At 47.6% G+C, this 23290-nt stretch overlaps 11 protein-coding genes across 11 annotated transcripts; 5 read left to right on the forward strand and 6 right to left on the reverse strand.

The window, feature by feature from the left end:
• Positions 1–308: 308 nt before the first annotated feature.
• On the forward strand, positions 309–2464 carry TRIVIDRAFT_21401 (uncharacterized protein; the record flags this gene model as incomplete). The annotated part of the gene is made up of 5 exons (XM_014105476.1): positions 309–362; positions 431–1129; positions 1212–1522; positions 1572–1910; positions 1981–2464. Coding segments are annotated over 5 exons (1887 nt in total), but the record flags the coding sequence as incomplete, so codon positions are not given.
• A 138-nt stretch (positions 2465–2602) lies between these two features.
• Positions 2603–4350, reverse strand: TRIVIDRAFT_33454 (uncharacterized protein; the record flags this gene model as incomplete). Its single annotated transcript, XM_014105837.1, has 2 exons — positions 2603–3168; positions 3258–4350. The coding sequence occupies 2 exons, from the start codon at positions 4348–4350 to the stop codon at positions 2603–2605; spliced, it is 1659 nt and encodes a 552-aa protein (XP_013961312.1).
• Positions 4351–5380: 1030 nt separating this feature from the next.
• Positions 5381–6838, forward strand: TRIVIDRAFT_33751 (uncharacterized protein; the record flags this gene model as incomplete). The annotated part of the gene is made up of 2 exons (XM_014105838.1): positions 5381–5683; positions 5738–6838. 2 exons carry the CDS (start codon positions 5381–5383, stop codon positions 6836–6838), a joined length of 1404 nt encoding a protein of 467 aa, XP_013961313.1.
• A 415-nt stretch (positions 6839–7253) lies between these two features.
• Positions 7254–9014, reverse strand: TRIVIDRAFT_33676 (uncharacterized protein; the record flags this gene model as incomplete). The annotated part of the gene is made up of 4 exons (XM_014105839.1): positions 7254–8136; positions 8187–8377; positions 8430–8634; positions 8701–9014. The coding sequence occupies 4 exons, from the start codon at positions 9012–9014 to the stop codon at positions 7254–7256; spliced, it is 1593 nt and encodes a 530-aa protein (XP_013961314.1).
• Positions 9015–9433: 419 nt separating this feature from the next.
• Positions 9434–10162, reverse strand: TRIVIDRAFT_215056 (uncharacterized protein; the record flags this gene model as incomplete). The annotated part of the gene is made up of 1 exon (XM_014105841.1): positions 9434–10162. One exon carries the CDS (start codon positions 9818–9820, stop codon positions 9557–9559), a length of 264 nt encoding a protein of 87 aa, XP_013961316.1.
• On the reverse strand, positions 9434–12137 carry TRIVIDRAFT_175844 (uncharacterized protein; the record flags this gene model as incomplete). The annotated part of the gene is made up of 1 exon (XM_014105840.1): positions 9434–12137. The coding sequence occupies one exon, from the start codon at positions 12135–12137 to the stop codon at positions 10077–10079; it is 2061 nt and encodes a 686-aa protein (XP_013961315.1).
• Positions 12138–13466: 1329 nt separating this feature from the next.
• Positions 13467–13905, forward strand: TRIVIDRAFT_217700 (uncharacterized protein; the record flags this gene model as incomplete). Its single annotated transcript, XM_014105842.1, has 2 exons — positions 13467–13497; positions 13745–13905. The coding sequence occupies 2 exons, from the start codon at positions 13467–13469 to the stop codon at positions 13903–13905; spliced, it is 192 nt and encodes a 63-aa protein (XP_013961317.1).
• A 208-nt stretch (positions 13906–14113) lies between these two features.
• On the reverse strand, positions 14114–16041 carry TRIVIDRAFT_34798 (uncharacterized protein; the record flags this gene model as incomplete). The annotated part of the gene is made up of 3 exons (XM_014105843.1): positions 14114–15316; positions 15368–15579; positions 15651–16041. 3 exons carry the CDS (start codon positions 16039–16041, stop codon positions 14114–14116), a joined length of 1806 nt encoding a protein of 601 aa, XP_013961318.1.
• Positions 16042–16916: 875 nt separating this feature from the next.
• TRIVIDRAFT_34151 (uncharacterized protein) lies at positions 16917–17597 on the forward strand (the record flags this gene model as incomplete). The annotated part of the gene is made up of 1 exon (XM_014105844.1): positions 16917–17597. The coding sequence occupies one exon, from the start codon at positions 16917–16919 to the stop codon at positions 17595–17597; it is 681 nt and encodes a 226-aa protein (XP_013961319.1).
• A 1676-nt stretch (positions 17598–19273) lies between these two features.
• TRIVIDRAFT_62884 (uncharacterized protein) lies at positions 19274–20856 on the forward strand (the record flags this gene model as incomplete). The annotated part of the gene is made up of 4 exons (XM_014105845.1): positions 19274–19286; positions 19404–19640; positions 19777–19869; positions 19937–20856. 4 exons carry the CDS (start codon positions 19274–19276, stop codon positions 20854–20856), a joined length of 1263 nt encoding a protein of 420 aa, XP_013961320.1.
• A 484-nt stretch (positions 20857–21340) lies between these two features.
• On the reverse strand, positions 21341–23178 carry TRIVIDRAFT_217703 (uncharacterized protein; the record flags this gene model as incomplete). The annotated part of the gene is made up of 3 exons (XM_014105846.1): positions 21341–21446; positions 21506–22789; positions 22844–23178. 3 exons carry the CDS (start codon positions 23176–23178, stop codon positions 21341–21343), a joined length of 1725 nt encoding a protein of 574 aa, XP_013961321.1.
• Between the last annotated feature and the right edge of the window lie 112 nt (positions 23179–23290).

The following is a 23290-nucleotide window of genomic DNA, read 5'->3' on the forward strand; positions in this document are numbered from 1 at the left end:
AGGCTGGCCTTGAGTATTGAGGTGTACCCAAGGAACTGTGTTTGTGTTGCGAGATTAGCATACCGCCGTGTATGGACGCGTGCTTATTGACACGGTCTACATACTTAGTAGACTGTGATCTCGAATTTTCCTTACCTTAAGTCACTCCCTCGCGATGGTTTGATCCTAGAGACGAGAATATACGATACGATTAGCCTCCAATGCCCCGGAAAACTGCAACCGGAAGAGACCGGCCTCTGCGCCATGTGTTGCCGGCACCAGCCAGTCGGCCACCGGTAACAGCAGCTCCGGATCCCCCAGTTTCCCTGAGGCAAAACATGGTGGCCGCAGCTTGTAACGCATGCCGCAGACAGAAGACCAAGGTACTCTATAATCATGAATCTTATGTGGGAGGTTTATAGCAGATGGAGAGTGCTAACTCAACCCCCAGTGCTCTGGCGACAGACCAGCTTGCACTCGCTGTCAACAGCGACGCGTTGAGTGCCTCTACACCACACAGCCTGGAGAAACCGAGTCTCAAGCCTTGAGGCGGGAATATCGAGACACGCGGCACAAATCAACAATTTTCCAAGAGCTTTATGATCTTTTGCAAAATTTATCTGAGAAAGAAGCTGAAACTGTCTGGCAAAAAATCAGAAGCGGAGTGGACGCCACCACACTTCTGACATACCTCAAAGCAGGGAATTTGCTGCTGCAACTGGCCGTCGCTCCCGAAACGCGACTTCGATATGAATTCCCCTACCAATCAAAAATGCCTGAGTATTACCTTGGAAATAATCCTTATATGGATTCAATGATTTACGAGGCGGCCTCGCTCTACTCCCAGGCTTCGGGCAGCACCGCCTCTAATCGAGCCGACGATCCATATTCGAATGTTAGAGATGTTTATCTTAAGCCATTTCATGCTGCTGAGGTTATTGACCCTCGGCTGACTGATGTAAAAATATCATCGTGGACTGCTGTTTGTAAAGACGATGTGCTCATGCGACAGCTTCTCTCGGTCTTCTTGAGATGCGAGTACCATTTCACATCGGCATTTCAGAAGGACTACTTCCTGGATGACTTGGTGGCGAATCGAAGCGATTTTTGTTCATCGCTGCTCGTCAATATTATCCTCGCTTATTCTTGTGTACGCTGTTTCCTATACTACTTTTCATTTTCATTTTCTTTTTTGCCATCCTCCGTGAAGCGCCTCTGCTAAACTCATCCAGGTCTGCTTTCCGGGTCTGAAAGACCGTGCTGAGTATTGGAATCCCAAAGCACTCGTATATCGCTTTATTGCGGAAGCGAAAAATCTTTGGGAGCTGGAAATTACGCCGCGGATCACCACAATACAAGCCGGTATACTGTTTAATGTCTACTATAATCTCTGTGGCCTAGACAAAATCGGGCAGGCATACAGGATCCGTGCCATAGATATAGCTCATGAGATGCGTCTCTTCGATAGCAAGGTGAGCGGACGCAATTACAAGATGCAGAGGAGCATGGCTTTCCTCGCATGGACTTTATTCAATTGGGAAACGTAAGCAGAGTCGTTGGCTCTCAAAATTGACCTTGGCTGACATTTTTAGACTTGTTGGCTTCTCCTTCATGTTCACCCCTTTGCTCAAAGAGCCTCCAAGCTGGACTCTGCCAGATCCTTCTCACGATACAAATTGGTATGGGGAAATATGGCTCAAGTACCCATTGACTAATGTCCTTTCACCATCATACTTCGGCCACATATTTCTAGCCAAATCCCAATTTCGAATCATCATGAATGAGTTTTGCTGCACAGCTTACTCTGAAGGCTCACAGGTAACCATTGAGAAGGGTTACGAACTTCGTCTAAAACTGAGACGCTGGTATGATGGCTTGCCGGGCCCACTCCAGCCAAGAACAATTGTGTTACCTGCACACTTGCAGCTTCAGTAAGTATTCCGTAAACTATGCAAGGTTGTTTATAGTATAATAGTTGAGTAGTATTAACATAACTGACAGCATCTACTATCATCATCTGATCCTGACCATCTTCGAGCCCTTGATGGACACGGAAACGGACCAAGACCCGTCACCACAGCAAATAGTTTCTGAATCCAAGAAATATCTTCAGACGCTCATTAGACTCTACTATCTGCGCCATGGATATGATGCTATGGACCTATTCATCGTCATACCACTCATGCTTGCCGGTTCTGAGTGCGTCGAGGCTATTAACGACCAAACCCCCGCAGCCGAGCTCGAGGTTTTACGCTCTACGCTCATATTGGTTGCAAATGGCTTATACAGTCAACGTCGAAATCATTACTTAGCCGAGGCACTGTTCCGTGTTATTCGTGGGCGAATGCGACCGTCAGAACTTTCTCTACTAAGGACTACAATGAAGATAGACGAGCATGAATGGGATGAGAAGAATAGAATGGCGCAAGAGGTGAGAAGCTCGTGGCCAGTGAGCGTCGTCAAGAAGAAGGAAGATCTGGATTCTCACATTTTGACAAATCTTGTGGAGAGCTATGGCAACCTAAACGTAGAAGAGACTCCCGACGCTCAGTCGGCATCAGGGAGCTGAGGAATGTATTTGATGAGAGTTTTAAACTTCCCCCAGCATACAATTGTTTCTCTTTTACTGCACATGTTCCTTCTCTTCTGCTTTGGGAATCCGCACCATAGTGATGGTTATCAATACTCCAATTATAGCAGAAGCAAGACCAAACCACCAGATAGCACGTATACCTTCGAGCCCTACCTCTCCATCAGGAAGCTGATCGACTTTGATCCCTATTGAGCCGGATACAGAAGTAATGATTGCCAGAGTCAAGTTCTGCACGGTGACCAAAAGACTACCAGCCGAACCCTGATACGACCTTGGTACGCTCGAAGTAATGAAGATAGTTGCCGCTGCAAAGCTCAAATCAGGTCCGAATGTGGCCAAAGCAACACCTGGCATTGACAAGGCCCAGTAAGAGGAGTTTGGTGTCTGAGGAAGAAAGAATACCGGCCCCATACCAAAGCAAACCATGCTGACACCAAAAATCCAGTGACCAGGAACCACATGCAGCGTCTTAGAAACGACCCAGGCTGCGAGAACGCCGATGATGCCGTTTGGAAGGATATACAGCGCTGCAGTGAGCGGAGTAGCTCCCTGGTAGCGGATCCAAAATTGAATGGCATAAAATTGCCACGCGCCGGCTGGAAAAGGGTAATTTGTTAGCAACTGGCAGTGAAATATGCAACCGTAGATATGTAACTGTATGATACGTGACATAAAGGAAACATACCGTAGCCACCAAACCCGAAAATGTAAGAGACCAGAACAGCAGCAAACCCAGGCGTTCGCCAAAGCCCATTTGGAATAAGAGGGCGAGTAGCACGGCGCTCAGCAAAGTGGAATGCAACAAGTAGAAGAAATCCCAGGATAATGGTGATATAAGTATATGGACTCCATTGAACCGCTGAGCCCTGAGTAAGCCCAAACAGAACCAATCCACAGCCCAGCGATGCGAGCAAAGCGCCGAGATAGTCAAACTGCTTCATTGAAGGCGTATCTGCACTGGAACTGTCTGCGGCTGGCTTCAGATCAGGTATCGTAAGGTAAGCAGCAAGAGCGCATAATATGAGGAACAAGGCCGTGCTGCCGAATATCCAGGGAAGATGAGCAGCGAGAAGACCTCCTTGGACGCAGCCAATCCAGTAGCCAAACGGCGCCCCTGCTGCCATCATCGAAAACACACGTGTCTTGCGGATCCCCGGATTATACACTCGTCCAAGGATGCTCATCGAAGCGGAAACGAGTACTCCAACTGCCAGGCCCTGCATGGCTCGTGCCACAAAGAACAGGACCTTGAGCTTTGGAGAAACGGCTGCGGCCGTCACCGCATTCCAGACCGCTTCCCATAGAAAAGCCCCTACCATGAGAGGTTTGGGAGGAGCGAGATCAGCTAATGGGCCAAAGACTATGACTGACAGGCCGCTTGCCAATGCCGAAGAGCCTATAAGCCAAGGAGCCTGCGCTGGGACCATGCCCAATGCCTCACGAAACACAAACTGGGTAACGGCTATATGTCCCAAGGTCAGTGAGAAGATGACTTGACCGGCTGTACAAACGAGGATAAAGATGATTTCTGCGAGGAAATTGGCAAGCTCCGGCGGAACGCCTTGGGACACCGGATTCGTCGGACTGCCTCGTTCCTCCGAAAGGCCACCGGGCGAAGATCCGTCGGATGTGGTGATTTCGACTTGTCTGTTTCTTATGATGTTCAATTCCAACCCAAGTGCTGGTAGGCGCTCTTCCGCATCGGTGATGTCCTGGGCCTGTAGTATATCTGAGTCAAACGAGGTCACGAAGCTCTCGCCATGCACCTCTACGGGCATGACAAGTGTGGACTGCGTTTTCGACATGTTCACCAAGGATTCTTCCGTCCGCTACCAAAAGCTCACTCAGATTCAGTAGATATTGTTACACGCATGCCGAGAAGTTGACTGATATGGCCGCATTCAAGAGTCGGGGTTCGATAAATCGCACAAAAGATTGGATTTCAATAATTTCAACAGACACTCACTTCATATGCGAAGCACTGTGGGCCAAGGCTTAAAAGGACCGATAATACTGTGCTACCTCCTCACTGTTGGCTTTCCAAGCAGCTAATCCACTAACAGAAAATGGTGGGTTAACTGTGGGTGAGTCACCCTGAAGCTCTCAAACAGTGAAAGGCAGTGCTCTATTTTGTCTTGTTAGGTAACCTTGGAAGCGATGCCTAGTTGTCGATAATATCAGGTGTCTCTATTACTTGTATGTGAAAATTAGAAGAGATTGGATGGTTCTCCGACGGAATGGATGCCTTTCTCTTTGTGAATGTTCCGCTTGCTTCATTCTGTAGACCGCAATGCTTTCTTCTTATGGGTGGGGTTAACAGCCGTCTATCCCGATGTCTACATGTACTAAAACAAGAGGATATTTATGTGTGACGCCCACTAACCTCAAACTATCTACTCCATACTGCACATCAAAGATGACCATAAAGACAACAGGCTGATGTAGGAACAGCGCCAAGATAGAATAAGCGTTCTAACGATCAGGGCCAAGTACGGCTCGGATACCTGACACCGCTTTGCTATTTAGCAAGTGTTAAACCCGGCTCATCGGCAAAGTTTCGTTCTCCCCCACAAACCGTAAGCGCTATTTGACATACCCGATCGGCTATACGCCGAGCTTGAAGCTTGGCCCCCGCCTCCAGTTCATATAGTGGCCGTGGTTAAAATTGCCGGATCGGGAAGTGCGCTCGATTTGCTCGATTTGGACAAGCAAACGCTGGCTTCATTTAATAACACAGAAGGCTCTACAGAGTTTAGATATGAGATTGTTGCAATATTTCGGGCTTAGTAACACTGAAGTAAACAAATCATGGCAGACACAACTATTTCGTTCCCCTCGAAGCCACGCATCTTCATTCTGACTGACATCACTAATGAGCCCGACGATGCGGAATCCTTCTGTCGATACTTGACCTATGCCAATCAGTTTCGAACTGAAGGAATCGTGGCAGTAACTTCAGTATGGCTCAGAAACAAAGTGGCGCCAGAGAATCTGCACGAGATTATCGATGCGTATGAGAAAGTTGTAGATAATCTGAATGCTCATGTTCATTCTCAGTCTCTGTATCCCTCCGCAGAATACATCAGGAGCATTGTTCGTTCAGGGCCTCCGGTAAGCAGCTTCCGACTACGACGGCACTATTACATATTGACAAGCAAGTCCTAGGTATATGGAATGGCTGCAGTTGGTGACGACATCCCGCTGAGTGATGGCGCTCAATTACTTCTAGAACGGCTGTTAGCAAAAGACAGTGATCCACTTTGGGTCTTGGTTTGGGGAGGCGGCAATGTCCTTGCTCAAGTTTTGAATCATATACGCAATCGAGATGATGCTGGTCAGCTTCGAACAAAACTTCGTGTGTATGCTATCTCGGATCAAGACGATACCGGAGCCTGGATGAGGCGACTGTGGCCTGACATCTTTTATATATGCTCTGTGCATGGATGGAATCAATACAGCCAAGCAACATGGACGGGCATATCTGGAGATACACCTGGCGAGCAAGGGGGCCCCGATACTTCAAAGATAACCAAGGAGTGGATAAAAGAGCACATTCAAGTCGGTCCTCTAGGAGCGGCATACCCAGACTACATGTACATTGTCGAGGGGGATACACCTACGTTTCTTTACATGATACAAAATGGCCTGGGTTTTCCTGAGCATCCATCTTACGGCTCCTGGGGAGGTCGTTATCTTCCCGTCGATCTTACTTTTCCAAGAGGGCATTTTGGTGACACTGCCGATGAGGTTGTTGGAAAGAATGGTCAGACATACATATCAAATCGCGCAACAATTTGGCGCTGGAGGAATGTCTTTCAAGAAGATTTTGCTGCTCGGATGCAGTGGACTTTGACCAACGATTTTACCAAAGCTAATCATCATCCTATCATTTCTGTTAACGGAAATAAAGGGCTGGCTCCAATTTATGTTGAAGCCGACGCTGGCTCTTCGCTTATTTTTGATGCATCCGAGACCTTTGATCCCGATGGAGACAGTTTATCCTTCAAATGGTTCCAGTATCGCGAGCCAAGCGCTACTCGAACGTACCATAGTTGGGAGGTACCTAAGATGGAGATCAAAGTGCTCGATTCGATTGGAAAGAAGGTGGAAATAATAGTGTCAAAACCTGATGGACCCGGCCTTGGGGCAACCTCTGTCCCTGATCGTGGTGAATTTCTTCATCTCATCCTTGAAGTTCAAGACAGCGGGTCACCTCCGTTGACTAGCTACCGTAGGATCCTCATCACACCTCTCAATAATGTATAGCACATTAAATGCCATACTTTTATTCTTCATTATGATGCGATATGATATGAATAATTAATATGTAATTGAGTGCCTGTCTGCTTTGGTGACCAGCTTGAGACCACACTTATTCGACTGCCTCGGTGAAGATGCTTTCTATTAAAGCCTATAAATTTAACAAATCCACAATGTTGCACTGTCTAACAATATGATACGTCTTGTGCTATTTGAGTTCAATACATGCGAGGAAGACTAATTGTAGACATTGAATCCTACAGTTTGCCATCGATGAAATGAAATATCAAGAGGTTCCGTTCTAGTTTGATCTTCGCTTCAAATTTAAAGGTAGACACGAATCGTATGGTAATGAATTAATGTCAGCTAGCCAGACTACTAGTCATAAATAAGGCTGAATGAATAAACTAATAAATCGTCTTTACACAACAGGCTTTTGTGCAGTCGCAGCAGCCTCATTCTGCATCTGTATATCGGTCTTGTAAGACTTGAACTTTCTGGCGGGAACCCCCTTAGCAAACATCTCATCCAACTCCTGATAAGATCTTCCCGCCGTCTCAGGCTGGTAGAAGTACAAATAAGCAATACATATAATGCAAAACCCGAAAAAGATGAAGGCAATCTTTGCCCCTAGATTGGCATGGTCAGGGTTGAACAAGTAAGGAATGACAAATTGCCACATGACGGTAATAGCGCTCTGCACGGAATAGCCAATGGCAATCGTCTTGGCACGTAGGCGAGATGTGGAAACCTCCGCGAGCAAAGAAAAGGCCGTGGAACCAATCGAGACGTTATACCACCAGCTGTAAATGAGGATAAATGCAACAGTGCCTTTAATTTCGGATGGTTGGTGGCTCAGACCTAATGCTCCGGTGATGAGGAGGATGGCTGTGAGGATGATGAGTCCGTAGAAGGTAATATTGCGCCGTCCAATGCTGTCAACGCAAGCAGCGGCCATGATGTTTCCGACAATTGATAGAACTGGCTGCGATATCTGAATCTTATAGCTCATAGACGTAGAGTAGCCAGCAAGTTGCAGATAATATGTGAAATAGCCAGCAACAAAAGCGATACCGGAAAGGGACTGGATGCATAGAGGCATGATGCTGATAATAGTTCGTCGCAGGTTCGATTTTTTAAAGCACTCCAGATATGTAACTCCCTCGGTTTCCTTGCGGATTTGTTCCAGTGTCAGATTGATGAGCGCAAGTTTCTTTTCTCCCTCTTCGCCGGAATAGCCAAGCTTATGAAGGCTCTTTAGTGCCTTTTCAGTTCGGCCTTTGCCAGCCAGGAACCAGGGAGATCTAAGGAGCAAATTAGCTAAAAGATCATTACAGTATTTTGGTGGTCGTACTCAGGCATAAATGGCCACAAAACCAATGCCACCGCTGCAAACCCAAACTGGGAGCAGAATACAGAGCGATAAGCCCATCGAGAATCTACTTGGCCCGTATAATTGATGATCAAGAAGGCAACAAGAGGACCGATGCCGTACGAGACACCAATACAGCAAGTGAAGATACCACGTAAAGCCAACGGAGCAATCTAACAAAATTTTAGTATTCAACAGTGACTGGCGAAATTTGGAAGCCAGTACCTCTCCAATGTAGGTAATCATGTTTGTCCCAATAATGCCTACCATGATTCCGTTGATCAATTTTCCCGCAAAGAAAACAGCATTTGTAGTTGCGCAAAATTCTACACCAACTCCTACAAAGGAAACGACCAATGCGATGAGGAGCATGAACTTTCGGCCAATAATATCTGCTAATTCAGCAGAAGCGAGGGAAGAGATGACGGCCCTAAGGCGCAATTCAACATGTCAGAACAGTCAGCTATCAACATTATTGCAGTGAAAAGACACTCACATGGCCACAGGGGCCCCGTTAAATGCAGACTGCCATTGAGCTGGCAGCACATATTCGCCTTCAAAAAGATATCCAAAATCTTGACGAAAACGGGGGATGCCAACAACACTGCCTGCTGCTTGAGCATCGAAACTGAGCAGAATCACAGTCCACAAACCGTAAATGCACCAGACAGATGCCCAAGGATTACGGATGAGAGATTGGTATATACCAGTCTCGTGATCCTCTTGGTCAGTGAGATGTGCAAGCTGTACGGTCTCATAGTCACCGGTTTTCTCGACATGGTCATGCACGTTATCCTTGGATTGTTCCATCATGACAATGCCAGATACGTTTATCTTATAAAGAATTATTAAACTGACATCGCACACAATGCCTTTTACATCCATCTAAACTGGTCCACATCGTCTTCCCTATATAGTTGCTTCTCAGTCTTGAGTCCTCACCAGACTTTACAACTGTAAGGTAACGCTAACCTAAGGTCAACGTGGAGAACCCCATGGGGAATCACATTCACTTTTCTCCATCGCATTAGTTTCCTGGGGAGAGTGGTAAAACTTTCCGTTCTCGGCTCAAGACTGATGCCTTTTTGCCGGCTGAATGAGAAGATGCCTAAACTTGCCCATCTAGGCTAACAGTGACCCATATTAGTGGGCGGAAAATATACATGTATGGTTGGCCGCATCTCAATCTATTTCTATTCCTAATAGAAAACGAAGGCCTTTTACGTATTATTTCCACGACTATTGCAAATAGTCCACAGTCAATTAACAGCTACAAAGCATAACTAAGGCAAGTCATCATTTGTCATGCGCAAGCATGACGAAATAATGTCCTCTAATAAAATGAAAGCACATTAGAAGAATTGTAACAATTGATCCCCCTCAAGGGACACCAATACGGCCAGCTCTACTACTGGACAGATACGTAGCATAACAGCATACAATGCAGGAATTTCACCAGCCTGGCCCTCAGATGCGACCAACTCTCCAATTATCTCGATTGATTGATGGACGTGAGCATCTGGGATCCTGCTCCAAGATCTCTGCTTCAGGATTTCGTCGCCTTTCCACGCCATAGTTCCCTTCATACGGAGATTGAGGAAGAGGATGGCCTTCATTTGGTGGGAATAAATGCCCCTGCCACCAAGTGACTGGTAATTTTGCAACAACCCGGAATAGCCATCCTTAGACCGGCCATGCCAGCAGAAGGCTTGTGCCTTGTAAGATAAACCATGTATTATTTCATTTCAATGAGATAAATGGCCACTTAAATGTCGTTTAAACATGGCGAAGCAATGTCGTAAAAGAGTATGTGACTGCTAGAGGCAAAACTCTTGAAAAAAGAATACATATTGTTGTGACTTTTATACCCTGTTAAGATGGTCCGTTGGTGACACTTTTAGACCACTCAGGTGAGTCTAACCATGTAAGAAGCTTTTGTAATAGTTTGTTTATGTTGACCGGCTTGGAGATGTAATCGTCCATCCCCTTTTCTAAGCAAGTTTCGCTATCTCCTCTGAGGGCATACGCCGTCATGGCAATAATCGGAATCGGGTTCCCATAGGTTCGGATTTTCCTAGTCGCTTCAAAGCCATCCATAACCGGCATGCTGATGTCCATGAGGACCAAGTCATAGGTGTTGGGTGAAGCGCTCAATATTGAAACGGCCTCTGCTCCATTGGAGGCAATGGTAACATGCTGAAAGCCAAGAGAGTTCAAAACGCGGGACAACACTTTTTGGTTTACCAAGTTATCCTCGGCCGCAAGAATCCTCTTTTGTGGTGCCATCTCCTTCAGGCGTTTTAGCATCTTTTCTTTCTCTGCTTCTTGCTGAGACTTTTCTTTCTCTTGCTGTTGTACCCCCGCAGCATCAAGTTGGTCGAGATTAGCAATCTTTTTCAGTTTGACCGTGAACCAGAAAATGCTGCCGTTACGTTCGAGGTTGGGCTTGTAGCCCATCTCGCCGCCCAATAACTCGGCCAAAGACTTGGCTATGGACAGCCCGAGGCCTGTTCCCTGGTATCGTTTTTTGGTGGGCTTTTCGAGCTGAGTGAATGGCTTGAACAGATTTTGGACAGCATCCTCGGCTACGCCTATCCCACTGTCAGTGACTTCTGTCAAGATGGTATAAGAAGTCGCGTCCTCGGCGGAGATTGAGGCGGCGACCTGCACCGATCCCTTCTCGGTGAATTTGACAGCATTGTCGATGATATTCTGGAAGATCTGACGGAAGCGAAGCGGGTCTCCCTGCGCAGATTTGGGCAATTCCGGTGCCAGGACGAGCTTGATGTAGACACCCGGCAGCAGCGTCATCTGCACATTGCGCACGACAGAACTGATGATGTTTGCGACTCCAACCAGGTCCGTGTTGACGGAGAAGTTGCCCGACGCAAGCTTGGAGTAGTCGAGAATACCATTAATAACTTGCAGCAGAACCTGGCCCGATTCAGAAATGATGTTGGCCATGTCGTGCTGATCTTCTGTTAGGTTTGTGTCCAGGAGGAGAGCACAGGCTGACAGCATGCCGTGCATTGGAGTTCTGATCTCGTGACTCATGTTGGCCAGGAAGTCGTTCTTGAGCTTGGCGCTCTCTTCGTATGCGGCGATGAGTCTCAGCTCGCCCTCTCTGCGCTCCGTCAGGTCGCGCGTCACCTTGCCAAAGCCAACATGCACGCCGTTCCTATAAATGGCCGTGATGGTGACGTTGGCCCAGAACCGGCTCCCGTCCTTACGATAGCGCCAGCCCTCATCCTGCACCCTGCCCTCGCGCAAGCATGTTATGAGCTCGTCTTCAGGCTTTCCAGCGCTGAGATCTTCCTGGCCGTAAAAGGTCGAGAAGTGCCGTCCGATGATGTCCTCCTTCGTATAGCCCTTGAGCAGCTCGGCACCGGCGTTCCAGGTGGCCACGTAGCCGCGCGTGTCGAGCAGGAAGATGGCATAGTCCTTGACAGTCTGGATGAGCAGCCGGAAGACCTCGTCGACGGACAGCGCATGCTGAATCACTTCGCCGCGAGTCTCGGGCGTCTTAGGCTCGACCGGGTCCCACTCCAGCATCAGCGACAGCAGCTCGTCCCTCCGGAAGATGGGGATGATGCGCGCCGAATACGAGACGCCGTCGGCCGTATATGCGGCATGGCAGAGACGGAAGTTGCGTGCGGCGATGGCGACTTCGATGGCGCGGGCCAGCGGGATGCGATCGAAGCGCTCGAGCGGCGACCCTCCGTACAGAGCGGCAAAGAGATCCTTGCCCAGGAAGTCGTCTCGGCGGCGATGCCACGCGTCAACGACACCTTTGGACGCCCGCTGGATGCGGTAATCCGGCGACACGATGAGCGTGGGGATGGGAGAGAGGTCGCAGATGTCGTTTGTCAGGTCTGAGTCTGTGTCTGAGTCTCTATCTCTGTCTGTGTCTGTTATAGTGGTGTTGGTGCCCATGCTCGGGCTTGCTTTCACGTTGGCGTTCATATCTACGTCTTTGCGGCCGTGGCCAGACGCTCCAGCCCCCTGAGAAATCATACTTTCGACAGCTGGCCCGTCATCACGAACAGTCATTTCGCTCGTCAAGTGCGCAAAAGCATGCGATGGCCAGAGTTGGCCCGTGTTAGTTTCCGCCCATCCTACCGAATAGATTAATCTCCGTCGCTTCTCCTATCTGTTCAGCGATGACGTAACGAATCCTCGGAACATCTTCTCCGCACAGCTTCTCCCATTGTTATTTCTACGGTATAGTGACTGCCGGAAATACTCTCTGAACGATGGCGGACCCGTTGGCCCCATCGCTCTGTTAAGCCTCTTGTGGCTTGCTTCAGCTTTAGGCCGGGGCAGGGCGAGTTGCAAGTTGAAACTCTCTTTGTCTTTTAACGAGCAAAACGGGGCCACCGGAATGCAGGCCCTGCTTACACGGGAGATCACCATTCGTGCTACCGGCCCCTTCTCCACTCTTCCAACGGTCGGGCTTGACGCAATTAATGCAAACGCGGCTTAGTGGACATGATCCCATTTTCAGTGGCACAGAGAATGACTTCAGGGAGGGGAAGGGAGTCATTTTGCATTGGACTTGTTGTGTGCTTCTGTGTGCTTCTGTGGCACCTGGTGCTTGTTGGACACCAAAGAGACTGGACAGCCAATTACATATATCGCCGTCTCTGTTCAACTCAAAGTGCCCAAGACGGATGTGTGGCTACCCTGTTGCTCTTGGTAGAGTTTTGAAAATTACTCGTACTTTCAAGAGCGGGTGGCAATGGCTTATTCCTCATAAGCTCTTCTAGAGACGCCGATTACGCAAAGTTGTAAACGCTGAAGTTCACGAGTACATGTCCTTGTCCGAATACCTCCTATTTGCTGCTGTTCAGTAGTGGAGCAATCGGTCAGCTTCACCGCTGTGACATGTACTCGTATGGTTCGATATTCCACTTTGAAAGGTACGTATACACATCCCTTTTGATGTTGGTAACCCGCCATGGAAGTTTATGAAGAATCGGTAAACTCAATTCCTCTATTTTAATGGATTGATAACTGTGAAGACAATATCGAGTCGCTCTGTTCGGCATAAAATCGCCGAAGTTACATTGACCCCACAGAAGTTGATGGAACCGGGGGGTCTTCTCTCATCTCCACTTTGCATGTTGCTAAGGTTTGTTGCTCAGATTATCAAAACCATGAAAGATAAGTAATTAGTGTTGATTGATCATTGAGCAACAATTTCATACGATGATGCAATATTAGTATGGTGATCCTATGCACGACGTCTCAGCTGGACTAACCATGTCGATTAAGTGTGAGCAAGCACAATATGGTAAGCCGTCAGGCATTGCCCAGTGCCATCCCTACACGTGGCAAAGAGAGGGCGAGTTGATTTATGATCTCCGGGACTATTAGATGCATCTGAATACATATTTTCGAGCTCAAGCAATCGGCCATTAGATAACGCTCGTTCCTATCGCCGTGAAACCTAGAACTAATCCTTGTTGCTGTACACTAAACTACTACTAGCTTTCTTGAGTACATTGAACTGTCATGATTAACTACTCCTTTAATCCTAGGAATCTCACCGCAGTGGCGCGACAAAGACATGGGTAGCGATCTTGACTTTTATGCCGTGAATCTCAAAGAAAGGCTAGACAAGCTCGTGGCCTATAAGTGGAAGGACTCACTCAGACAGGCGGCCGATGAGTTTGAGCGTGAATTGGGGGCTTCTGGTTGATCTTGGAGCGACGAGCAGTCATCGGTTCTCTCTTCAGGTCCAACTAGACACACGTAAGTAGTTGCTAGATCATGTGGCTATGAATGGTGTTATTGAGCATGCAGTGAGCGAAGTCACTACTCTAAAAGGAATGCCCCCATCCGGACCTAAAACATAGAGGCCTCGAAACGACTCATTGAGACTATATAACATCCATACATCCATAAATTTACCGACCTGCCCCATCTGCAGTCAAAAAATCAAAATCCACACCATCTTGAGCCTGCATCACACTCTTTTCATACAGCCCTCTATATCCGCGAGCTGGCCGTCTCCTAGATTCTGCAAGCCCACGGGCTTCCAACCCACTGTCTAGTCTAGCTTTCCTATCCGCTATCCTCCTGGTTATCTCATCATCATCGATCTCCACTTGAAGTTTTCTACTTTCCATATCACAGCATATAATGTCCCCATCTCTCACAATGGCGAGAACGCTTTCTGGCAATGCAGCTTCAGGCGATATATGCAATACGATGCTGCCTCCCGCCGTGCCAGACATGCGTCCATCTGATAACCGCAGCATATCTTTGACCCCGCGAGCTGCGAGCTTGCGTGGGATGGGTATCAAACCAGCCTCGGGCATGCCTGGACTTAAGAAGCCAATAGGTCCTATGCCCTGTAAGATCAAAACGCAATTTTCATCAACGTCGAGATTTGGATCATCAATACGCTTGGCAAGGTCTTCAGGACCAGCGAACACCACAGCTCGGCCTCGGTGATTGAGTAGATGACGGTACTTGCTAGCACTCGCTTTAATAACGGCCCCATCCGGAGCAAGGTTGCCGTACAACACCACAAGACTTGAAGATGGATATAGCGGGTTATCCAAAGGCCGAATAATTTGGGCCGAAAACGGGAACGAGCGGAAGTTCTCAGCATCCAGAGCTTCACCAAGTGTTTGTCCTGTTATTGTCAGGGCATCCAGATATAAGAGAGGCCGCAGCGTATTGAAAAGGGCAGGGATGCCGCCAGCATTGTGTAAATCTGTCATGTAATTGTCCCCGCTAGGCTTGAGGTCCACAATCAACGGTGTCTTCCGTCCAATCTCGTCCACCGTCTGCAGAGTAATTTTGCCGTAGACCTCCGGATGCCGGTTTGCAATGGCGAGGAGATGCACTATCCCGTTGGTCGAACCTCCAATTGCTTGCAAAACTGTGATGGCATTGTGGAAAGATGCCTCAGAAAGGATAGACTGAGGTGTGAGTTTGTGTTTGGCTGCTCCGATAGCATTTGCACCGGTCTGCTCAGCTATTCTGAGTCGAGCACTTGAGACAGCGGGAGCAGTTGCGCCGCCTCTAAGGGGGATGAGTCCAAGGGCAGCTGTAAGGCACGCAATGGTGCTTGCCGTACCCATGACGCCGCATGTTCCGGCCTAGTCAAGAATTGTAAGTTAGATGATTAATCTCGGAGGAATGATTCTTACCGTTGGAGCAAGTTCCTCATTTAGAGCTGAAATATCCTCGATATCAATCTCGTTTGCCCGAAAAGCAGCCCAGTTATTGCGACAGTCCGTACAAGCGCCGATGCGGCCGCCACGAAAGCTTCCTGGCATCATCGGCCCTGTTATTAGTGGCAAGATGGGCTTGTTGGCAGATATTCCTCCCATGAGCTGAGCCGGAACTGTCTTGTCACATCCTGAGCTCACGATGCTATATTAGCTAAACAACCACCGAGAAAAGCTTAACAAGGGTAATGTTAGTACCCACCACCAATAACAATACACGCGTCCACCGGCTGCGCCTTAATCATCTCCTCGGTATCCATGCTCATAAGGTTCCGTAAGAACATGCTCGTAGGAGAAGAGAACGATTCGTGGACGCTAATAGTCGGGAACTCAATGGCCAGCCCGCCATTTAGCTGGACACCCCTCTTTGCAGCCTCAATGAGCTGAGGAACATTGCCATGACAAGGGTTGAAGCCCGAGTAGGTGTTGATGATTCCAATGATTGGTCTTGAAAGCGCGTCTTCGCTGTATCCCAGGGCCTTGATAAAGACTTTGCGGAGAAATAGGGAGAAGTGAGGATCGCCATAGTTTGGTAGGCCCTGCCTCATGCCGACGGCGGGCTGGATTGACCGAGAGAGGTCGTAATCAGCCATTGCATCCGGCGTACCACTCCCCTGGTCTTCATTTTTAGAATTTTCTCGACTCGACATGTCGCTATATCCGCTACCTGTAGCTGTTAGATGTGCAGATATAAAGCTGTAAGATGCCTTTGTCTTGGTGATTGCGTGATCTCGCGCCAAATTGCTCTTGGTGGGGATCAACTCTAATTGTGGAGGCGTCTTTTTTGGCGGATATGTATCCGACTTCAATCTTTTAGCCATGCCTCTCAGCAGTAGCTACGGAACTGCGGTTGATCTCAATCGAATTCCCAATTTACAGGCATGAATTTCATGATTTTTACGAAGATGAGGACTAGCCTTTACAATATTACAGAGTAACCATCTGTTATCACAGCACTCAAAGCAAGTCGTTTATTCTACCGGGTATAAGCCAAATCCGCTATTGGAGTAGGCGACGTTTGTAATGGGTGTCCATAAATCTGAGAACATGCGGATATTAACTCTCATGTATCTCTATGCACTTCAACACACATGAAAACTTCCTCATGTGGTTGTGTCGACTGCAAGCCCGGCAGACCTGGTGCATTCAAAAGGATTATCCAGTCCAGCAAAGATATCGTCTACCAAGTCCTAGCTACTACAGTCTAGTGCAAGTTCTTTATCCACGTATTAATAATGAACTAATTATTGAATCGGCCACTTTTGTCCAGGTATAGCTTCCATCACAATTCCGCAATTAAAACCATAGCCGTCTTTCTAGTATGGATGTGACTTACAGATTCATAATATTACAGGATATTGTTTTAGATCCGAAACTTAACCGCAATTGCGGGGTATTAACAGTATTATTGAATCTTGCTCATGATGCTTCTTCAGTCCAGCTCTCTTCACGCCCCTCTCAAATCGCTATGCAGCCCATTGTTCACGAAATTGATCCAACTGGGGATACTCTGTTCATCCTCCGTAAGCCAGATGCCCCATTTGCAGTGGACAGATCTTTTGTGCAGTGGCCTAGAGCCCTGCCACAATATTGGACGCCTGAAATGCAACAAAATGAACAGCACTTGGCGAACTGTGCGCTAGCCCCGCCACGGACTGTCACCTGGAATCCAGAAATGCATATGCGGCTTTCGTCAAAACATCTTTGTCTGGCCTCTGAGTACTTTCAAAAAATGATGGCCAATGATTGGAGGGAGACCAATGCTGAGAATGGCTACTCCTATACTATAACTGCCGAGGACTGGGATAAAAAGGCGCTTCTTCTCCTAATGAACATAATCCATGGCCAAACACATAAAGTGGATCGATTCATCAACCTTGAGATGCTTGCAAAAATAGCCGTGCTTGTCGATTACTATCAGTGCCATCAGGCAGTCCAGTTCTTTGCAAATTCATGGATCAGTCAACTGAGACAGCCTCTTCCCTCTTCTTACGGACGGGATCTTCTGCTGAGGCTATTTGTGTCCTACGTATTTTCCGAAACCTACACGTTCCATACGCTGACGAAGACCATCATATATGAGAGTAGAGGCTCTATTCATACGTTGGGTTTGCCAATTCCCCAAAAGATGATTGGCAAGTTTCAATAACATCGTACCCTGAATTGATTCCCACTAATATTACTGCAGAGGCCCTTGATGCCAGGAGACAGCAGCTTATTTCTGGGTTCATATCTGATCTTAATGAACTGAAAACCCAACTATTTGATGATACAAAAGAATGCTCCTTTGAATGTTCGTCTATGTCGTTGGGTGCTCTTCTTAAGGGTATGAGCGCGATGGGTCTCCGTGATACACCACCAAGGCCATTCGAAGGGTATAGTGTCTTGGCAATGGAAAAGGCCATCAGTGATATCAAGTTACCGAATTATGACAAGCCACCTAAGCATGACCCTCCTTTCAACAGCTACGGGGGGGGCTTTGCTTTATTTGACAAACCTCGTAGTTGCAGTCTCGTTAATAAGACTCAACCAATCATAAAAAAGCATCTAGATAGTCTGCAAGGATTAAACGTGGTGATTTTTGCACTCACACACAAAAAATGAATGCGCATATATATACTTAGCTCTTTCTAGCCTTGGTATATTTGAGACACTAGCGAATGTACCGACCGATTGATTGTTAGCGGAAGTCGTCGGACCTTCACGATCTAGTTTACTGACATCTCGACAACACATGTAGCTGTTGGAAAGACTTTGCTGTTGACTTGAAGTAGTTCTGTGTGTATTGGAAAAGAAAAAAGAACCGTGTTACCCGCCTAATGGGCAATGAAACGAGTTTCATGGCCAGCCTCTAGGGACTATCACCAATTTTTACCCAATGCCTGGGTGGTGATGCATCACAGCATGTGACCATGTTTATTCAAGTTATCTCCTTAAGATATAGGAAGGGTATGTAGCACACTTGGCTGTACTTCTATTTCAATACGCCGCGAACCACCCCCGATACAACAGCAATATGGAATCGTTTCAAGCGTCATTTAGGACTAAAAGTTATCTACGCACTCTACAATATCCAAGTTCTTGCTAACCAGTCTAACACCCTAGCCCGCCGATTGGCCGCATTACAGATCAACAAGCATCAAGACAAAGCCCACTTTCGGAGATAGAGCAATCAACTACGACTCATGCTGCATATCAAAACAATGGCAAATCCATCCAAATCAAGTAAGAAGTTTGCTGTGGTTCCCTTCATATTTCTGTTAGTCATAACTTCTGAGACCGGCGCTTTCCGTGATGGGTCCAAACGGAGGCAATGAAAAAAAAAAAAAAAAAAACTGCGTACATAGTACACCAGCCGCCGGCCTACCTAATCTAGCTTAATGACATGGTTGTTATTACTATCTCTCCGGCGAAATGGGGCTTCCTCTTTATTACGATTTCCTTCTTAAGAATGGTTTGAAGCGTATTTGCTTAACAATACAGTGTTTTTGATACGACGAAATACTTCTATACCATTTGGAATTGAAAAAAGAATACGAATACGCATCGCCAACTTCATGTCATGGATCCCGTAGGGCGTCAATTCACTAACACCAGAATCCACTTCTCACAGTGGCGTGTCCCGGCAGCTCTCGGCCCCGAAAGTCGAATCCATTTTTTTTTAAATTTAGCTTAAAAAGATGTTAATAAAAGCTCCCCAGTCACCTGTTTCCTAAAAACTGGGAACCTCAATTTGTTTGTGATTTCATTGGCGATCTATTTGCTTTCCTTTGTGCCTTGTACGAGTAGACTTGCAGAATCGCCTGTGCTTAGATATACCCCAAAATGGCAACAGCCGGTTCGTCTCCCCCCGTGCATAACTCCATTGTATTACCCCAGACCATCAACTTTAATGCCATGCACTCCGTATTCCGTTATTCTTCATCATGCACTAACAGTTTGTATATATATATAGCAACACTTACGACTGTCGACCTTTCAATAACTACATACCCCGATGGCGGTCTCCAAGCATGGCTCGTCGTCCTGGGCTCTTGGGCCTGCATGATCCCTTCCATGGGACTTCTCAACACCATGGCTGTGTTGCAAGCGAGATTTTCAGAGAATGAGCTGCGAAACCTGCCAGAATCAACAATTGGCTGGATTCTAAGCAGCTATGCCTTTTTCCTATACTTTTGCGGAGCGCAAGTCGGTATGTAACACCTTTCAGTTTCCTCGTTTGGCATACCTGAATGTCAGTTTCTCATGAAGCAATACAGGAGATACACGAGCATTAGCGAGTGAGATAAGTTGAGATGAGTTTGTTGTTGTTAACAGTACGTCTTTAGGTCCCATCTTCGACGCATATGATGTGAAGTATCTGGTAATCCCAGGGAATATCGGCATTGTCATTTCCATGATGCTGCTTGGGCTATGCAAAGGTCAGTATATCCTCACACACATCTATTCACCTAATCTTCCATCCATCATACTGACGTTAAATCACAGAATTCTACCAATTCTTCCTCTGCTTCGGCCTCCTCGGCGGCGCCTCAGCCTCCCTGCTCTTCAATCCCGCCATCGCCATCATCGGCCACTACTTCGACAAACGCCGTGCTCTCGCCACAGGAATTGCCTGCACTGCCGGTGGTCTTGGAGGTATCATGTTCCCCCTCATCGTCCTTTACCTCACCCCTCAGATTGGCTTCGCCTGGGCTACCCGAATCATCGCCTTTATCTGCCTTGCTATGGGATGCATCTCCGTCTGCCTCATGAAGAAGCGGCTCCCTCATAATAAGAATACTAGCATTCGTCCCGGTAGTGCCATTGATTTCAAGGCCCTTCGCGACCCCAAGTATGCTCTCACAACCCTTGCCGTCTTCCTTGTTGAGTTCGCTGTCTTCATCCCCTACACTTACATCTCCTCTTATGCCATCCACGCCGGCATGCCCACTCAACGAGCATACCTCCTCAACGCTCTCGTCAACGTTGGTGCAATCCCTGGCCGTGCTTTGCCAGGCTATGCTGCCGACCGTTTCGGTGCCTTTAATGTTCTTGCTCTCACATCCACCACATGTGCGGCCCTGATCTTCGCTCTTTGGTACACAGCAGGCACCAATGAGGCTGCCATCTACTCCTTTACCGTGTTGTATGGTTTCTGGTCTGGTGCTGCGATTAGTATTACACCAGTTTGCATCAGCAGAGTGTGCAATATTGAAGACATTGGCAAGCGGACTGGCACAGCCTTTTTCATCGCAAGCTTCGGTGTGCTCATTGGCCTTCCCATTGCGGGCGCCATCTTGAAGGCTGACGGTGGCTCCTATAACGGAGTCATTGTATTTGCAGGTGTTTTCTACGCGGCAACTGTTGTTACCCTTTACTTTGCTCGTGGTGTGGCTGCTGGTTGGGGACTCAAAGTCCTCTTCTAATGATCACAAGGTAGGAACTGGAGTGGGGGTCAGAGATATCTGAGAAAAGTATTTAATCTATCTAGACATTGGTAGCGATGGGCCGGGATGAAAGCGAAAACAGTATTGCCCCAGAGATATGATCCTAGTATACAAAAAGTTAGACATAGACGTTTAGTTATAGAGCCTCCACGCCGTTGCGTGTAATAGAGTAGAATGCCAGAAATTGAGGGTAAAAAAAAAGGAAAAAAGAAACAGAAACATAGCTTTCCAAACAATGCCGTTATTTTAGTGATACACGTGTCCACTTCTTGCGTCGTCCCCTCCCCCCTTGCTTCTCTCCGGTCTCTGCTACCTCTGTTGTCTTTGCCGGCTTCGCCAGCTCTATGGTGTCCAACGGTTCGAGAGTCATGCGCAGGTCTCGTGCCGAATTCTCCCTTTTCGGAGTAGTTTTGGTTACCTTATACTGTGGCCCGAGATTATATGGAAAGCTCTCTTCCTTGATCTAAATGGGAGTCTCCGCCGATACCATGTCATGGCGAATCGGTGGCGGAATCTCAGGCTCTTCCTTCACATACCAGCTACTGCTTGGATTTGGTATGTTATCCACTCTAAGAAGTCTAGTTAGCCTTAGGTCGATGATGGGGTTGACCATAGTCTGTGCACTTACAAATTCCCCTTTCTGTCTCTCTGCGGTTCAGTGAGACGCTGCCAGTCGTATCTAGCCATAGTAGCATACTCAAACAGCGTGCGAACCCCCGATAGTCTATGCCTCTCTCCCATATCTCCCGCCCTCCTACCATTACAGTCAATGGCTTCTTGGGACGCGTCATTCTCCGAAAGTAGGTACAACGTCTCAACGAGACGGTTCTCCAAGTCTGGAGCGCATTGTGCAAGAGCCTCGTGTAAAGGCGTCCGACCTAGGGAATCGACTCTGTTCACGTCAGCGCCCCCTTTCAAGAGGTCGTTAACCACAATATGATATCCAAATCGACAAGCCATATGAAGGGCTGTGCTTCTCGTAGATATGCAAACAATGGGGTTAACACGGCTCATTTTCGATCTCAATTTCGTATACCGTTTCATGCACTGTAATAGAAAAGCCACAAGATCATCGTGACCTTGAGCCATAGCATGAACAACGGGGAGATTGCCCTGCCCATCGGCCTGGAAAATATTTGCCTTTTTCTCCACTAGATCTGATACGACGGAACTGTAGCCACCGGCAGCGGCAATATGGAGAACACGCTGTTCAATTGGAGCACAGGATAGCGACTTCCAACACTCGTGATTGCATTGGTGGTGACGAGAATTTAATGCGATTAGGTTGCAGTCGGCTCCAAAGCGCAGCAATACTTTGACTGTTTGATGCACTTTGGCTTCCCACATAGTACTCTTGGAGTCTTTCTCTGGAGTATTCGGGTCTTCTAGTATCGTGCTCTTGGTGTCCTCTGCTTTAGTATTCTTCGAGTCCGATTGTCCCTTGGCTCTCTTGGATTTCCCTCTTCCTTTAGCATTCTTGAGATTCCTTTCGCTTTGTTTAATGATCTCAGAATCTTTTCCTTCATCATGAGTCTCGCTTTCTTTATCTCCAACTTGATTCAGTATGGAGAATAGCTCGAATTGACTCCACGGGAGTCTCTGCCGTACCGCTATGTGAATCGCTGCGAACCCAAAATCACTGTGAGCATTGGGATCAGCACCTCGGATGAGGAGATATTCAGCCATCCTAGGGAGAGCATAGCTGCATGCGATACGAAGGGCGCCGTCAAGTGCCCCAATCCTATTGCTAAGAGGACGGGCAATGGCGACGTAGAGCGATTTAAGGTCGGGATAAAGAGCTGCGTCTTCGTTGAGATCGGATCCATGCTTGAGAAGCTGAATAGCCACCTTTGGGGCGTCTTGGAGCAGCGCGTAGTGAAGATAAGTGAAACCATTCATCCAAGGGAACAAGCTACGAATATATTAGCTTATGCTCTGAAGGGGGGAATTGAGCTGGAATACTCACCCTCTTAATCGCGAGCCATGTTCTCTAAACATCAACCACTGCATTAAGTTCCTCGAATCGTGCCTGACGGCATGGATGAATACGGATGCGACCGCGTCATCAATTCCCCCTTCCACTATTATCTGATTCTCAAATGCTCTGGTGAAGAGAATATCTGAGATTGCCCAGTAGAGACCGCGGCTACAGCGACTGAGGGAGCTCAAATCGTTTCTGCTAGCCACCTCGCCGAGGATCTGGTTGAAGATTTCGGGTGGGAGGGTATTGAAACCGCTCTCTGCCAGCCTCGCACTCTTTTGCCGCGATTGGCGGGATCGGTTGTTCTTGTGATGGGCCATGACGAAGGATATTGGAGAGTCGCAAAGCCTTGTTGGTGTGGCCAAGTCCTGCTGATGTCGCAAAGTCTTGCTGATATCGCAATGTACTTAATGTGTTGATACAATGAATGTT

Source organism: Trichoderma virens (assembly GCF_000170995.1).
Source record: "Trichoderma virens Gv29-8 chromosome Unknown TRIVIscaffold_1, whole genome shotgun sequence".
Taxonomy (NCBI): domain Eukaryota; kingdom Fungi; phylum Ascomycota; class Sordariomycetes; order Hypocreales; family Hypocreaceae; genus Trichoderma; species Trichoderma virens.